This window comes from Eubalaena glacialis, chromosome 2 (genome assembly GCF_028564815.1).
Source record: "Eubalaena glacialis isolate mEubGla1 chromosome 2, mEubGla1.1.hap2.+ XY, whole genome shotgun sequence".
Classification (NCBI taxonomy): Eukaryota; Metazoa; Chordata; class Mammalia; order Artiodactyla; family Balaenidae; genus Eubalaena; species Eubalaena glacialis.
In genome coordinates this window covers 68,966,797-68,985,043 of record NC_083717.1, presented here as the reverse complement: position 1 = coordinate 68,985,043, position 18,247 = coordinate 68,966,797, and the positions used below count along the sequence as shown (strand labels likewise).

Below are 18,247 nucleotides of genomic sequence, written 5' to 3'. Positions count from 1 at the left end.
ATCTCACATCTCCCCTAGAAGGGGCCAATACCCCCAGATAGCTGAGCTCTTGAAAACATGACTTGATATTATACATATAAATGGTGGATTCTAAAAGAGTGAGTTTGACAAACTCTTAGATTATCTGCTATTTATGCCTAATCCAATAAAGGAAGGCTTCCCCGCCCCCCCCCCAAAAAAACAACAAAATCATAAAAATACACGTAAGCAGACTTCATAAATAAATCACATTTTAATCACCTGGCTTTGTTTAATCCACAAAATCAAGTTCACAGCTTTTTCTAGTCTGTTTTCCCTAACCACGTGACCTAATGTATTTTCTGAAACCTTTCATGTTTTAAGAAAAGTATGTTCCACCTTTCATCTCGCAACCCCAGAGCCAGCTTCCCTTATATTCCCAGTCAATGGCTGATGCAGTCACCTCAAAGAAACACTGAAGGAATGATGGTAAACTACAGTCTCAAAGACCTTCAGAATAGTGAAAAGAAAAAAGAAAAGAAAAGAAAAGAAAGAAGTATCAAGCAAGATAGCCTCCAATGTTCCCTGGAAAGGCTCCAATCACTGAAACCTTCCCCCCTGCAGTCGCCCTGGCCCGGAACCTGAAGCAATCCAGTCATTCTGCCATCTGTCAGGTTCTGCAGTGCTTAGAAGGAGTTGCACAAAGGTGTCTGAAACTTGTTTCTGCTGGTGACCTAAGAGGTTCCTACCCACACTAGGCCAGCAGCAGTTCTCAGGCCATGTGCCCTGAGCCAGTTTAGAGCCATGGCAGTGACTGCCACAGTGAAGGCTCATGACATGCATTACGAAGCGCCTACGAAAACAGAAATAAGGATTACATTTGCTGTATTTCCCACTCTTCCTCAGGAAACGTTCCCCTTGGTGATCAGTTCCCCTGGAGCTGACCCACCCAGCCCTGGAAGTAACACAAGGTACTCAGGGATTCACTGCCTAACATTTCATATCCTTTCCCACCACGCCCACTCCTTAGTGTTACTATTTTGGCAGTGATCTCTGGCTTTCAGAAAGAGAAAAGGAAACTTGCCTTGTTTTGAGGGTATGAGTTGTGACAACACAGCTCTGCCATCTCAAGTAGCAAACTCTAAGAAAGAAAACTTTCTCCACGTTAACACTCATGCAAAAATCTCAGGATATGATCATACCGGTTCAGTGGCCTATAGAGGGAATTCCTTAAGCTTCTCTCTCTCTTACACACGCATACCGACAGACCCACAACTTGGTAGAGAAGGGTTTATTTTATCCCTACCAGAGTGGGAAACCCTTGCATCATTTATTACAGTCTAAAAATTCACAATGGTTTCTCAATACTTTCTAGCATGAGCTCAGATACTATATTTCAAATGAAATGCCCAGATGCATTTTTTTTTTTTTTTTTTTTTAGCTAGAGACTAACCTGAGGGCCAGTGGCTTTGGCAGATAGTCTATACTACAGCACAAATTAAATCTTTCCTCCCATCAAAAGCATCAAACCTCAGAGCAGCAAGTTCCTTGACAGAAAAAATCCAGAACCCAGGAAAGGTGGCACAAGCTCCCGATCTGCAGTGATTAAGTGTGAACGCAGGGAATGCTGCTTAAAAGACTGACTACGAGTGGCTTGGTGGTTCTTCTTCTTTAACTTGTGCATATCACACAGGCCTTTGAGCCTCATCCCACTCCTGTTCCTAGAGCAAAAATGTGTATTTGAGAATTTCGCACTCCTTACTGTCATTCTCACTCCCTTACGATATTCTGAGGGAGAAGAGACTTCTGCTTTACCCCCTACTAAAAACTAAAATTCACGGGAGCCTATAAACAAGTCAGGCGGCCAACATGATGATGGGGAGTTCAGCAAAAGATGACTGGGTTGAGTAGGGAAGTATCTCAGGTAGAGAGAGCTAGGGTCTTTGCTAGTCAAGCCCTAGCATGAATAATTTAGTGTTCTTCATCAGATGAAAGGCCTTCAATTTCATCTCTGTCTCCCCCAATTGCCATCCAGAAAGCTTTGGCCACCTGTGGAGAGAAGCAAGCAACAAACTGTAGGCAACAACTGAATTTCAGCTCGTTTCATATGTTATACACAGAACTGATTAAGACTTAAAATTCTACACCCTGCCCTCCAGCGCTCTGGCAACATCTATCAAAACCCCCTGAACACCCTGACCCACGATTTCTACTCCTAGACTTTATACTGAGGATATAATCAGAGCTGTTTACACAGGTGATGTATAAGGATACACACAGCTTCACTACAGAAGAAGAAAAAGGCACATGACCTAAATGTCCAAAAGGGAACTGGATAAATAAATTATGACACATTCATACAATGGAATACCATAAACCATATACATTTCCTGCCAAGAACGTGTTGTGTTGGTAATAACCAAACCAAAACAAACAAAATAACTAAGCGTTTTCCAGCCTAACAGCTAAGAAGGCAAACATCCTGAGTCTCAGTGTTCCAACGTCACTCAACATACATTGGAAAATCTTGGTTTGACTGCAGCAACTATATTACTACTGGGTAAATATTCAATTAGTTATAAGTTAATATCCAACAAAAAGTTCACAGTAAGATACTTCAGAAGTAAACAAGTGTGATATACCATTCTTATAGCACTGGACCTGCTGTAGGTACTCAATAAATACCTGACTGATTTTCTCACCTTTTCTGCATGCAACTTTCTTTGCTCGTGAGGAAGCGTCGCAGCCTTGTCTAGGGGGAAAATATATCTTAAGAAATTCATCTAATAGCGCAGGACAATCTGGAATGCATGGATGTTGTAACACTAGAAGATGGGAAATGGGTTTCACAGACACGTTTATGGTGTAGTCATTATAGCTGTTAGGAAGTTTAAGTCTTCCAAATTTTCCAGATGGGAATGGTGTGAGTAAACTGGTAGGGATCTTACTGATTCCATGTTAATGAGACACACTGAAAGGAACAGAGACAGGCAAGAGAAGAAGGGAAAGTAAGAGGAAAAAGAATGAAGAAAGAGGAAAATTTTCCCAAGGAAATTTTTACCAACAGAGGATGGCACAGTCCCCCAGTACCCAAGTTTCTCAGATGAGGCCAGAGCATGGAATGCAATCAGCAGTTACAAAGTAAAATCCTACTATATAAAATAGAGGCGCATCAATATGGGAATCTGTTAGACACAATGGATCCGATTACCTTTCATTTCTTTTAACTTTGAAAATAGTCTTTCAAAATTCTCCAAATCTCCTCCGCCTGTAGTAAGACTGGCTAGTTCTTGAATATCCAGGTCTAAAGTGGGATCTGAAATAAGGATTCGCCACACATTATTTATGTATGTGCTAAATACACAGAATCCAAAAGCAATCAATCTGGCTTTGATGAAAGTTACCACTGAATGAGTGCCCACTGGGGACCAGCTGTACAGCTCATGGTGCTGCATCCTGCTTGGCTGGTAGTGGGCCCTCACAAATGAACAGTAACTCACTTTATCCGTAAAACACTGTAATGAGGCAAGGAGTTCTGTTTCCACTTTTCTAGAGAAAACTAGAGCTCAGAGATCAAGTGACCTTACTCAAGGTCACAGCTAATAAGTTGTGACCCTGGATTCACTTACATGTTTCCAATTCTAAAGGTCACGCCCTGTACTAAGGTCCACGGATTCAATAAATGCCTGAAATTTATACCATATTTTACTGGTCAACAAATATTTTCACATCTGTTATTGACAACCATATAAGGTGGTTAGGACAGATACCACTGTCTGCAAATGAAGCAAGCTGAGTTTAAAAATGAACTCATCTAAAATTACAGCCATTCAGAGGTAGAGCCAATTTATTTTATTTTATTTTTTTAACGTGATGATCCATTTATTTATTTATTTATTTTTGGCTGTGTTGGGTCTTCGTTTCTGTGCGAGGGCTTTCTCTAGTTACGGCAAGTGGGGGCCACTCTTCATCGCGGTGCGCGGGCCTCTCACTATCACGGCCTCTCCTGTTGCGGAGCACAAGCTCCAGATGCGCAGGCTCAGTAATTGTGGCTCACGGGCCCAGTTGCTCCGTGGCATGTGGGATCCTCCCAGACCAGGGCTCGAACCCGTGTCCCCTGCATTGGCAGGCAGACTCCCAACCACTGCGCCACCAGGGAAGCCCCTAGAGCCAATTTAAATTCCTATTTTCTTACCACAAATCCTTTACTATTTCTACCTCGGCATGTGGCTTCTTTATCAAAGTTTGTTTTTAATCAGAATTTTCACTCAGCCTCCACTCCAGGCCAGCCACCTGTAGGATGTCTTCCCTAACCGTCCCAGCTCACAGGTCTCCTTCCTTAGGATTTGTCCCACACTTAGTGTTTATACAGCTGTCTTGGCACTGGCATACACTACTCTGTATGCTAGCATCTGTCTACTGTTACTATAATAAATACTACAGTAAGAGAGTTTGCTTTGTCCCCACCACTGAGTGCTTTAACTTATGCGATTCCATTTCATTTCTGCAACAGCGATGTGAGGAAAGATTTGTCACCCCTATTTTATAGAAGGGGAAACTAAGGCCCACGGATGCTAAATAACTTACTCAAGGTCATCTCACTACTAGTGGTAGAGCCATGATTTGAACCCAGTTGTCCAGGATTCCAAGCCCATGGCTTTACCCATTACATTACATTACAAGGCCTGTCTCTGCATTTTTAGACTATAAGCTCCTTGAAGACAAGGATGATAACATAATTCTTTACATCTACTACAATGTCATACAGATAATTTGATGTTAAAGATGCATTTGGTGAATAAATTTGCTTTAGTTCAATGGGCATGCCATGGTGGCAGTTGGTATATAGGGTTAGAGATAAAAAATTTGTGATTAATCTGTATACATGATAACTGAACTGTGGATGTGGACAGAATCACTTCATGCTTAAATACAGGTTTGGAAGAGGAGTTTAGATGGAACATTGAGGAATGGAGATATTTAAAGGCTGGGTAAAGGAGTGTAATCTTCCAAAGCAAGAGAAGGAATCATCAGAGAGGTAGGAAGAACATCAGGAGATGTGTTGGGTGAGTCAAGAGAAGATAATGTTTCAGAAAGGGACCAATTCATAATATTGAATGCCGCCAAGAGGTCAAGATGGGGACTGGAGGACGTCTATTAGATTGAGTGGCATGGAAGTCGCTGGTGAGCTGTTTTCATGGAAAATGGGAGCAAGAGCTATAGATGGGAATGAACTGAGGAATGAGTTGAGGAATGGAAATAAGTAAAGAGAGGAGGGAGATGTGGGGTTGAGGAAGTGTTTTACTTTTGTTTGGTTTCATCTTTTTAAAGAATTTTGAAATAACTGTAGTCTTACAGAAAAGTTGCAAAAATAGTACAGAGCCTTCCGATATGCCCTTCCCCCACCCTCCCTCAGTGTTAACATCTTATATAACCATGGTACAATTATAAACATCACGAAGTTAATAATGGAACAATGCTACTGACTAAACTACAGACTTCATTCAACCTTCATCACTTTTTCCACTAATATCCTTTTTTCTGTTCCAGGACCCAATTCAGGATTCTACACAGAATTTAGTTGTCAAATCTCCTTAGTCTTCTCCAATTTGTGACAGTTCCTAAGTCCTGCCTTGTCTTTCATGATTTTGACACTTCTGAAGAGTACTGGCCAGTTATTTTGTATAATATCCCTCAATTTGGGTTTGTCTGATGTTTTCTTATTATTAGATTGAGGTTATGGACCTTTGGCAGGAACACCACAGAAGTGGGTGCCCTTTCAGTGCATCATATTGGAGGGAGATGATGTCAATATGTCCTGTTACTGGTGATGTAACCTTCATCACTTAAAGTGGTATCTGCCAGGTTTTTCCAGTATAAAGTTACTATTTTCCCCTTTGTAATAAATAACTTGGGAAAGATATTTTGACTATGGAAATGTCGTGTTTCTTCTTAAACTTTCATCTACTAATTTCACCATCCATCAGTGGATCTTGCCTGCGACAACTATTACTGTGGTGTGTGGCTAAGGGTAATTTTCTATTTCCCTCATAATGTCTACATGTATTAATTGGAATTCTTCTGTAAGGAGGAGCAGCCTTTTCCTTTCCAGTTATGCATTTATTCAATTATTTATTTAAATTAGTATGGATTCATGGATATGTATTTTATTCTATGGGTCACAGCCCAATACTATGTTAATTTACTTTGCTGGTCAAATTGTTCCAGCTTTAGCCATTGGAAGCTCTTTCAGGTTGGTTCCTGTGCCCTTTCAACATGCCCCCATTCTTTTTTTGAGCACTTCCTTACTTTCTGGCACCATGATGCTCCACGTTCATCCTGCATTTTTCCTGCCCCAGCCCTGAATCAACCACTTTTCCAAGTAGCCCTGGTACCTTTTCTTGGAGAATCGTATTTAGAAACCAAGATCTAAGTGCTAAGTATGTCCACTGCTATTATTGTTGCTTCTAGGTCCTCCCAGTGGACAGAGCTAGGAAATATATATATGTATTTACACATTCATACACATATCTATATTTATTTCTCTACTGCTCTAACTATATTTTAAAACCCAAGAGTTCATACTGATACCTTCAATTCTAGTTCAGTACCAAAGGGTTCATCCCAGCCTTCCCCTTTCCTTATTTGTAACTTCTTTCTCTGACAGTGAGAAACCTAGCTCTCATTATCTATGCTATATTTTCTTATTCTTTCAACTGTAATATATATAAAATATATTACATATAAATATTCAGAATTTCAAACCCATACCCCTGTAAGAATCAAATTTATTAAACAGAGTGCAGGATTTCTGTTCATTTCTTTTTGGTTTTGGCCTCATGGTATCCAGTCAGAATACCATTTTCCCAAATTCTTTAAGTTAGTTATTTTCCCCACCTCCTTCAGTGTGGTCAATGGTTTGTTTTCATGGCAGAGATTTTAGCAGGTTTAGAAGCTAATATGAAGGGTTCAACTGAGAGGATGAGGTTGAATAAACTAGAGAGAAAGAGATTATATACCAATTTTTCCTTCTTAATATGTTTCTATAACCAATCATTTGAGTTTTCTACATGGATTATCTTACAAACAGAAAAAAAAAGTTTTTAAAACTTATTACTGCACATGGGTCCTCTGTGGTATAAAAAGAAGTAGTGACGTCAGTAGCTCCCCGACAAAAGAACATTTATAGTTATTGTTAACTAAGCTCCTTGGCTTTCTGGCTTTTGGGCAGCAAACTGGATTCCAGTTTCAGCTCTAGGACCTTCTTGTTAGGTGCCCTTGGACAAGTTATTAAACTGCTCTGGGCCTCATCTTCATCTCTGTAAAATAACTTCTCTGCCAAACTTCATTACCAAATGAGAATGTGGACATAAAAGAATTTCAAAAAGATATGGGAGGGCTTATAAAGCTATAGTATTCTTGTTACCATCAATTCTGACTACTGTGAAATACTATGAAAAAACTGTGTAATATGGAGATATAAAGCTGTTTCACCACCTGGTTCTGTCTGCTCTAGCTAAGATGATCGTAATCACGATCCTGCTGAGAGAATCAGCAGGACAATGGCGCCCACAGATTTGTAATGTATTCACTCTCCCTCCTTTTTCTGACAGCCGTCCACAAGGCTAACATTCATTTGGGGTGCACTATCAATTTCCTTCCCTCGTCCTCATTTAAAGTCAGTTTCCCCTTGGATGATTTATGCCCCGATACATGGGCTACTGCAAGTTCCACAGAGCTGTCACTTAGCAGCCAGAGAGGCGCTTACCCACGATGCTATCGACCTGAGTGTCTGTTGTATTAGATGCACCACCTCGATTATCCAAGAGGGGTTCAGTCCTCTCTGCTGCTGGCAACTGGGGCTGCTGGTGAGGAAAATACATACAAGCAACAATTTAACAGGAGGTTGCTTCCGAACTAAATCCAGAAAGGCTCGCACGTCCACCCACTGGTTAGCTTTGGAGAAGCAGTAATAGGAGCCAGACACAAAGAGAGATGGAAGAAGGATCAAGGTCACATTAAACGAAAGGCTAAAAATTCAATAACTCAGCAGTGTTTCTCCTCAAGAAAAAATTAAAAAGTATTATGATTTTGCTATTGACTGTTAAAACATATTGTTTGCTTTAAGATCATGTTTTATTCAAAATCTGAAAATGTATAAGATCCTATCACAAACAGCTCGGAGACTGAGAAAGAAGGTCCCGGAAAGACAATGTGGCACTACATAATGTGCTCGTGGCTCCAACCTGCCAACCAAGGCAGACCTGGACCAAAGTCCTTGAGGACAGAGGGGTGAAATCAGCCTATTTAAGCTCATTAAGGGCAAGGACCTTGCCTCAGACTGTACAGGACACAGGAAGTACTTAAAAAGAACCATTAATTTTATTTTATATTTAAAGATTTGGGGGCAACTTTATGCCTTAAGGAAATCCTAGCACATTTTTAAAAGCACTCTAGCAAAAACACATGGAACAGCCCAAATTGCAGACATCTCCAAAGGGCTTACCGCTTTAATGCCGAACTAGCCTGCTCTTAACAGGCAGCAGGCATGAAGAGGGCTGTTTTAGGTTCTCCTTTTATCTATTGCTAATATTCTCTGCCACTTCTTAAATGGAAAGGAGAAAATGATGAATAGTGTAAAGATTCATAATGACGAGTAGAAATGAAAGCCAAAGAAGAGAAAAGATCCAGGAAAAATCTTTACCTCTGAGTGGCAGGTCTCTGCTGATCCAGTGCTATGGTTTGCTCCAGCCAATGAGCTGAGAAGGTTAAAGCCTTGGTTCCTATCTGAAAAGAAAAAATACAATCACTGAAATTTTTAATTTACATTTAAAACTGTTAAAATGACTGTGATGATGAAATGATAGCTATTTCCTCATTATAAAAGTTCTAACTATAAAAAACATACTATCAATTACAAACATTAAACATAAAAACACAAACATAAAAAATTAAAAAACATAACTAACAAACAACTAAAAAAAAATACTATCAATTACAAAACTCTAAATTCCGGGTAACTTTAAATCACATAGTATTAGTCCAGGTCAAATATACAGCAGGGCCATTACAACAAACAAAAGACCGTTCAGTAGTTCTGTTTGCAAAGATTAACAGAACTGATGTTTTAATAGTTACTATGAGCTAATACTTCAGTGTTTTAAACAATTAAAAAACATTAAAAAGAATCAATGCCAAGGCATTATTATCAGGTGAAATGAACATTCATGCTTTCTTGAAATAAAGCTCTGTTTATGCAGTTAAGGTTCCCAATACTTTCGATATTTATATTTATAATGGAGGACAAATCTAGAGCAAAATATCAGAACCCAGTCCTGATCGGACAGCGTTCCCCACAATCACCTGGACGCTTATTAAAATTACCCAGTATTCAAGGACCCAACTTCAGACTGAGGCAGCATCTATGGAACAGAGGCCAAGGAATTTGAACTTTTAGCAAGTACTCCAGGAGAGTCCTTAGGATCAGGAAAATTGGGAAAAAACCAAAAACCAAAAAACAAACAACAGCAAAAAAACACTGCCTGAGAGTAGAATGTGAAACCCACAATTCAAGAGTCTAGTGGTACAGAAGTCAAAGAACTGCTCTCTCAGAAAGACAACTTCTTCCCACCTCGCCTCTCCTCTCCCTATAGCTTCCCTGGACCCATTCTCATCTGTCTTCAAAACAACCTAAAGACCTCCTAGGTCCTCTCCCTTGCCAGGTGAAACCTGTTGTCAGATAGTCACACAAAGTATCATAGAAAGATAACCACTTGCAGTCTCCTCTTCTTCCCTTTCACTTGGGGAGATTTGCCTTTTAAACTGGGAGGAAGCCCGACTGTGGCATGTGGGGTCTGGGCCTGCAGCTTTTCCCAGGCTGACCTCTCACCACGTGGGCAGTCGCCTACTTACTGCACGCGGCTATCTACCAGAGTCAGCACCTGTGCTTTAAGGCTACAAAGGCGCTGCGCGGTACCAAGAGCCTGCTGCTGCCCTGCTGCTTTTCCTGCTCCACAACCAAAGGTGCACATGGTAGACATACACACACTATGGAGCCCCCTCTCACTCCTTCAGCCAACCTGTCCAGTCTGTGAGGAACTCTCCAGCCCCAATGCCTGGATGCACCCCATCCAAGAACCAGGGGCTGTTTTATCAGGTAGGCCGTGGAGGCTCAGAAGCTGAGAGAAGCAGATCCATGTGATGTCCCACACTGATGGTTTCACAGAGCCTGGGGGTGTTTATTCAAACATCAACATAATTCTTTCTTGTGGCCAATGTGCTATAGACTCTAAAGCAGTTGTATGCAGTTACGCAATACTCAGGGATTTTACATGTCATGAGGATACATGAGAGCTCTTATAAAATACTTTAGGCTCTTTGTACAAAAGGCATTATCTGAGTAAGAGAGTACTGATGCAAGAGAGCCCTCACTTCTATTACTGGAAATAACTTGGACTGTGGGTAATTTTCAAATCAGTTCACAAATCTCTCTCCATATTCCAGTTCCACGGCTTATGTTTTTCCTTTGTTGGGCATTACCTAAACTTGGCAGGCCAAACTGCAATCCCTGAAGAATAATACAATACAATGTCAGTTTAGACACGTTATTAGACCAAAATGGTCTATTTAAAATGCCTCATTATTTACAGTGGCTGCCTCCAAGAAGGGGATCTGGGATGGAAAGGAGTGAGAGGGAGCTGAACTAGTAACCGTATACCATAAACCTTTGTGCACCTTTTGACTTTTGTTCCCTATTCATGTGTTTGCTCCATATTCATGTGTTTGCCTATTTAAAGAGATTTTTAAATGTTTAATGATTAAGTGCTATGTGTATTTTACCACAATATAAAAAAAAACCTGAATGTCCCAATCCTAATAATGAATAAAATTATGGAAAAGTCCAAACAGTGGGAAGAAGACTGGGCTAGTGGTCAGAAAACCTGGATTCCACTCCTGGCTCTGCCCACCTTTATGACCTTGGACAAGTCAATCAATCTTTCTGTGCCTCAATCCTCTGATCTGTAAAAAAAAGAGGGTTGCTAGACATGGTTGTTAAGGTCCTTTCTGCTCTAGATATTTGTGATTTTATAAAGTAAAATGGCATTCTTTAGCTTCTCTTGATAGTTAGCTCTGAATTAGGTATTTTAAATTACTTAATAGAAAAAAAAGAACGTTAAATGCCAGAATCCTTTTAAGGTCCACAGATGACTATGAGTTTATAATCAGGTTTCAGGCTAATGAAAGCTGGAAGAACTTTTGCTCAGTATCTTCTTATAAACAATGGAGAATTTAGTCAACTAATGTGAGTTCACTGTTCCACTGCTTATATATTTTTTTTCTCTAAATTTTTTTTAAACATCTTTATTGGAGTATAATTGCTTTACAATGGTGTGTTAGTTTCTGCTTTATAACAAAGTGAATCAGCTATATGTATACATACATCCCCATAGCTCCTCCCTCTTGCATCTCCCTCCCAGCCTCCCTATCCCAGCCCGCTAGGTGGTCACAAAGCACCGAGCTTATCTCCCTGTGCTATGCGGCTGCTTCCCACTAGCTATTTTACATTTGGTAGTGTATATATGTCCATGCCACTCTCTTACTTCGTCCCAGCTTACCCTTCCCCCTCCCCGTGTCCTCAAGTCCATTCTCTACGTCTGCGTCTTTGTTCCTATCTTACCCTTAGGTTCTTCATAACCTTTTTTTTTTTTTTTTTAGATTCCATATATATGTGTTAGCATACGGTATTTATTTTTCTCTTTCTAACTTACTTCACTCTGTATGACAGACTCTAGGTCCATTCACCTCACTACAAATAACTCAGTTTCGTTTCTTTTTATCACTGAGTAATATTCCATTGTATACATGTGTCACATCTTCTTTATCCATTCATCTGTCGATGGACACTTAGGTTGCTTCCATGTCCTGGCTACTGTAAATAGAGCTGCAATGAACATTGTGGTACATGACTCTTTTTGACCACTGCTTATATTTTAGGGAAGTTAGAGACATATAAATTTTCACAATTAGAAAAGCAATTCATTTTTGTTTATCCAAAGCAGATTGCTCGCACACTAATGTTGCTAAAAAAAACCTGGATGTTTTATACACCTATGGTTTTAAAGAAACTCTCCATTTTCCCTAGTTCGATGTTTAGCAAAATTCTGCCCATGTGCACCCACTGTAAAACTATTGTTCTCACAGAAAAGAATTACCTGAATCTTTTCTTGTTTGCCAGATTTTTCTCCCCAGGATTCAGGACATGGAAATGTCATCCCCATTAAGAAGGATTTATTCTTTTAGCAGATAGTTGTTGAAATTGGCTTTAGCATCTCTGGTTTTATTGACACCTCAAAATACTACACTAGGAAGGAATAAATTAATCTACCTACTCAGCTGATTCTTCTGGAACTTCAGAGCCGCAGAAAGGGGAAGTTGTTAAGTGATGTAAAATAAGTTATTCTAGAAGGAATAGTAAGTATACTAAACTCTGGTCCTAAAAACACTAATTCAGTACTGGTCATTTGCATAAAATTCTTCCAGGAAGTGTCAGAAACAAAACCATAGCCTCTAGAATAAAGGTTAGCAATGGGAAATTCTCAAGCCTTGTGGAGGAGCTTTTATTTTATTTTTCAATAGGAAGTTTCAAGAAAACTTGAAATATATGAAATATTTGGATATCTCTTTACAAATCTAAAGGCACACTTATTTATCTTCTTCTACAGAGGATTTATTATATTTTTTACAGAGTAAAGTATAACTTGAAGAGATTAGGTAACTTGTTCAAAGTCACATAGCTAGAACCTGAACGTGAAATCCAGAACTTTCTGATTCTAATTAATTTCCATTAAGCTCACAGGTATCATATAAAGAGCAAAGAGACATTCAATGCTTGATATACAAATACTGAATATGACAACACAAACTTGGATTAAGTGCAAAAAGATATCTTTTTATTCACATATAGTTCTCTTTTGTCAGTAATCCTTCATTACTTTCCTGGTTTAGACTGATTTCAACTGAACTAAGATGAACAGCTGAGGACTGAATAATTAATCATATGCCACTTCAATGTCTCTCATTAATTTATCCCAGCCCAGCCCCCATAACTCCTGGAGGCACTGGTCACATAAAACTAGTGGCAGACAGGTGGTTAGGCCCCAGTGTCCCTTCACTGTCCCTCAAGTATATGTAGACAAGGGTTTCTCAAATTCAGCACTACAGACATTTGAGTGTGTATGGGGACGAGGGGCAAGGGGGCGTCCTGTACATCCCCTCCTATACTACCAAATGCCTATAGCACTGCCAATGTCCCCTGGGGAGAGGGGGGCAAAACTGCCTCCAATTGAGAACCACTGATATAGATCTAATTAGGACAGGAAATTTGGGGCTATAACGCTCAGGTTTTAAGTCATTTCTTGGAAGGATTTTTCAATGGAAAAATAATAAAAGCATTTAAGATTCTACCTTTACCTCCTGTCAGCATTACAAATATCCTCCCCTTACTCTGGGAAACTTCTCTGGATGATTTCAGCTCCCTCAGTGCCATTTGCCTTGTTGTCCTTACTGTGCTAGTATAAATACTTATCTTGAGTCTATCTGCCGTCCTAAACTATATTATAAACTCCTTGCAGACAGAGACAGGAACTAACAGTTCTTCCACCTTCCACAGCGCCCAGCACAGTGCTAAGTGTACAGGGGGGGATGCTGAGATATCCGCTGACAGCCTGACATGACTGGCAGACAGAGACTGCAAGCATTAGAGAAGGTTGGAAAATAAGCGTATACTTTATCTCACATTCCACTTCTGTTTGACAAATGGAAATGAAATGTTTTTAAAATCACAAAAGAATTAGAACCAATCTATTCTCTTTTGCTAAACTACTGCTTGAAAAAGGTAAAACTCTAAAGTATATTACTAAAAACAGTGCTTCTTTAGGAAAATAGGCTTAAGCACTAAATCTGGCTCCATCATCAGCTTTGGATTCAGAAAAGTGAATCTCTGCTCTCCCTCTGACACCTGGGACACGTGCTCACAAGTCAAGAACTGTCTCTGCCAATACTTGAACATATAATGAACTTTCTGGTGACCAGAAAGTAACCAGACTATGTTTTTTTGCCCCTTTTCCTGATTGTAAATGATATGTTCATTGTACAAAATTTGGAAAATAGAGAAAAGTATAAAGAAGAAAACTAAATCACCGAAGATGTCAATTAATACTCTGGTAAATGTCCTCCTATTCTTTTTTTCTGTGCATGCATACACACAAATTCTTAATGAACTGAATTAAACATCAGAATGAGTACTGTTTTTTACCAAAGTTGTAAAGGAAAGCTTCACACTAATTCCAATAATGGTTCCACTGTAAGTCCTATCTCCAGAGCCTGAAGCACACTCTTGAAAATCCTCAAAGGAATGTTTACAATCAAGTCAAAAACCATTCAGAACCAAATGTGGGGAATAATGAGAGTGAACGAAACAAAACTTTACCATGAAGAAAAAGATGACTTTTCTTATGTGGTTCATAACCAGCTCTAAAAATAATTCCAAAGAATGACTACCAAAAATGTTTTGCAAGGTGGCCACAGAAGGAGGCCTGCCGTGCCTTCATGGTGACTAATTTGAAGTGATTTCCCATCATTTGTTTGCCTATGGACAATTTTGGGGGTGATTTTTTAAAAAACAAAGTCTCATTATTTTACCCATACATTTATTGCCTTCCATCTTCTCTAATTTTTCACAATTCCTCCTTCCCCTTCTGCTCTTACAACACACACTCCTCCAAATTATTCACTCTACCTAAAAATCAATATGTATCTTACTTAATTTTTGACCACAACATTCACAGTGAGACAACTGACAGAGATTATTCAAATCATTTTTTCAGTTCCACAATATTAGGTGCTGGGATAAAAAAATGGGAACAACTCACTCTGTCTCAAGGAACTCAGTTCTGTAGAATGTAATGTTGATATAATTCTACTCTATCCTAGAGGTTAGGCAACTGGAGTCCAGAGACATGATGCCATTTTCCCAAAATCACCCAGGCAGGGTACTTCCTTGGTGGCGCAGTGGTTAAGAATCTGCCTGCCAACGCAGGGGACATGGGTTCGAGCCCTGGTCCGGGAAGATCCCACATGTCGCGGAGCAACTAAGCCTGTGCGCCACAACTAGAGCCTGCGTGCTGCATCTACTGAAGCCCGCGCACCTAGAGCCCTGTGCTCCATGACAACAGAAGCCACAGTAATGAGAAGCCCGCATACCGCAACGAAGAGTAGCCCCTGCTCGCCACAACTAGAGAAAGTCCGCACGCAGCAACGAAGACCCAATGAAGCCAATAAATAAATAAATAAATTTATTTTAAAAAAAAATCACCCAGGCAGAGACAGACCCCACTAGAACCTTCTTCATTAACCATTCTTCCGTTCACTAATTTGATGTTGTTTTATTTTCTGTGACATTAAATTCAAGTTTTTATTTAACCATCTCTTTTTTTTTTTACTCTCTCTTAAAAAAAAATTATATTAAAGGTAGTAGCCGTCTACGTTCTCAGGCGAGTAGCCCAGGTATCAGGTAGCCAGACAGATCTTGTGTTTTGGTACTCAATTCTTGACAATGCTCTGTACATCAGTTGCAAAGGATTCCTTAAAATGAAATCTGGGATTTCTGCCACGGTTCTTTGTAACCAAGTACATACTGAGGAACATACATTAACATATGATCAATTATTTTCGTTTATAATGGGAAGGCATAGAAAAGTACCATAAGAAAGAATTGTTTCTACTATTAATTCCACTTAATCCTTACCCACCTGCATCACTGGATATTAAATATTATAATAGATAAACTGAAAGTAAATTGTCAGAGCTTTTGAAATCCAATCTCCACAATTACTGCTTACCACTCGGGGATCAATGTCACAACCCTGTAATATATGTTTAGTCTAATCACTCCTTCACTGATTAGAAACACTAAAAGATCACAGAATTTCCCTTCCTGGCCCTTCTCTCAGTGGTGGTATTTGTAAAAAAATAAAACCAAAACCAAACAAACAAAAACCCACTGAACACCCAAGAGCCAACTAAACCTCCCGTGGTACTCACCAGTGCTCAGGTGACAAAGCCTGGGGTAGGGGATGGGGAGCTTGGGGGTAATGTTAAACTGACACTCTAAACAAGGACACTGTGCATAATGCTACTTTCCTATGTGAAACAATGAGTGACAACTTCATCTGAAACAAAACAAAACATGTCATCAGACTTCTACTAACCAACTTCTTTTCCTTGATCTTAAAACCAAATCTTATTTATCGAGTGCCTCCCAAGTTCAAGGCACAGTACTGAGCATGATGCCTCTGTCATCTAATGATAACAAAGTACTTTGCAACTAGGCTTTCTGATGTACCAGACAAATGGAAAGAGAAGACAACCACACCGGAGACCAAAAAGGGAGGTGGGAGTGGGGGAATCAACTTTTAAAATTTGTCACATTTGGCATAAAGCACTGCCCCCTCAGTTTCTCTTTCATGATAGTAAGAGGACATTATCAAATTATAAAAGACCCAAATGATAGGTCTCCACAGCCATAAGCCCAGCTCTAACAGGAGCTGAAGGTAACTCAAGTAGGCAGCTGAGATTTTACCAACATCCCTCTTCTTGCGTCACAGCCAGATTTTCAGGTAGAGGAAATGTGAGGAAAGACGGTATAGGGAAGGTTATACAGTGAGCAAATTGATGTGGATGGAGACATCTAAAAAACCCTGCCAAGCTGTAAAGGCATTTCTAACCACTTCATTTCCTGGACCATTTGAGGCCTCTAATGCATATGGTGGAAATGCTGACCTCTTTAGAAGTCTGACCTTTATAGTGAATACAATGACATCTGGGGATTTCCTCTAAGGTAGAGCTTAGTATGTACAACCAGATCCTTCCCCTCAGTGTTTCTCAACTGTTTTCATCATAGCCCCTAAAAGAAAAACTTGTTTCCTTCTCTACTCATAACCAACACTTCTGACACCAGATGTGTGGTTTTTTCCACACCAAGCAATTCTCCAATTCTTGGAGGACACCAACTAGGTGTCCTACTATTTAACGCAATTCTGACACTAACTACCCGTTGTTAGCACAGAACCCACCCCCACCCCCACCCCAGGTCAAGGGCTCAGTCCCACAAGGCTGTCCCCCCACTCCCCACCCCACCCCCAACTTCAGACACCAACTGCAAGGCTCAGGTTGTCACCTATACTTCTGACCAACTGGCTATAAACTGGGGTTCCTCATGAACCCCTCCTCAGGTTTGATAATTTGCTAGAATGCCTCACAGAACTCAGGAAAATAGTTTACCTACTAGACTACCAATTTATTATAAAAGAATATAACAGGAACAGCCAGACAGGGGAGATGCATAGAGCAAGGTATCCAAGCATGCCACCCTCCCAGCACCTCAATGTGTTCACCAATCTGGAAACTCCAAATCCCACTGCTTAGGGTTTTTATTGGAAGTAAATGATTGATTAAATCATTGACCATTGGTGATTAACTCAACCTCTAGCCCTACTCCCCTCCTCAGAGGTCAGTGGTGGGGCGGGGTGGCCGAAAGTTCCAACCATCTAATCACTGGTTGGTTCCCCTGGCAACCAGCCTCCCATCCTCAGGGTCTTTCCAAAAGTCATTCCATTAACATAAACTCCAGTGTGGTTTAAAGGGGCCTGTTACTGAATTAACAAAAGATGCTATTTTCACCTTTACTGTTCTCGAGTTGTTTTAGGAGCCAGGACAAAAACCAAATAGTAATTTATTGTATTACATTAGGAGCTCTGTGCCAGGAACTGGGGACAAAGACATGCCCCCTCAGGGCCTCTCTAGACATCTGTTTCCTAATTATGATATACCCTCCCCATTTAAATATTAATGTCACAGATATACTATATCTATGTTTACACATTATATGCATATCTGTGCTTTATACATAAAAAGATTACATTTTTTGCCCCCCAAGAATCAATTTTCACCCCTTTGGGGGTGGATAATGCCCTATTAAGAATGAATGCTTCACTTGTGAAACAAGACATTGGTAGAGCCAAGAATATGAAACTAGGTTATTATAAGTTAACCCAGAAATTATATTTCTATATCAAGAAGATTTATAAATCTCTTTCTAGAATAATAATTTGCCTACAACTGTAGTACTATAATTTAACTTGTTTGTTTTTACAATGTGAAATTAAGTAACAGAAAGACATTAACTGAGTACATACTAGGCACAAATTAGTCTTAACTCAAACTAAAAAGA

At 39.9% G+C, this 18,247-nt stretch overlaps 1 protein-coding gene across 2 annotated transcripts in view; it reads right to left on the bottom strand.

Annotated features, from left to right (window-relative positions):
- Positions 1-213: 213 nt before the first annotated feature.
- AAGAB (alpha and gamma adaptin binding protein) overlaps positions 214-18,247 on the bottom strand; it is an 81,984-nt gene continuing 63,950 nt past the window's right edge. Inside the window, exons 6-10 of one of the 2 annotated variants that reach the window (XM_061181989.1) lie at positions 8,663-8,745; positions 7,727-7,820; positions 3,170-3,274; positions 2,661-2,710; positions 214-2,007 (exon numbers count right to left, since the gene is read on the bottom strand). In XM_061181989.1, the coding sequence (XP_061037972.1) occupies positions 1,930-2,007; positions 2,661-2,710; positions 3,170-3,274; positions 7,727-7,820; positions 8,663-8,745 (410 nt within the window). In that variant the 3' untranslated portion in view covers positions 214-1,929. Of the gene's footprint in view, positions 2,008-2,660; positions 2,711-3,169; positions 3,275-7,726; positions 7,824-8,662; positions 8,746-18,247 lie in introns of both variants that reach the window. The other variant, XM_061181988.1, reaches the window with a different exon arrangement.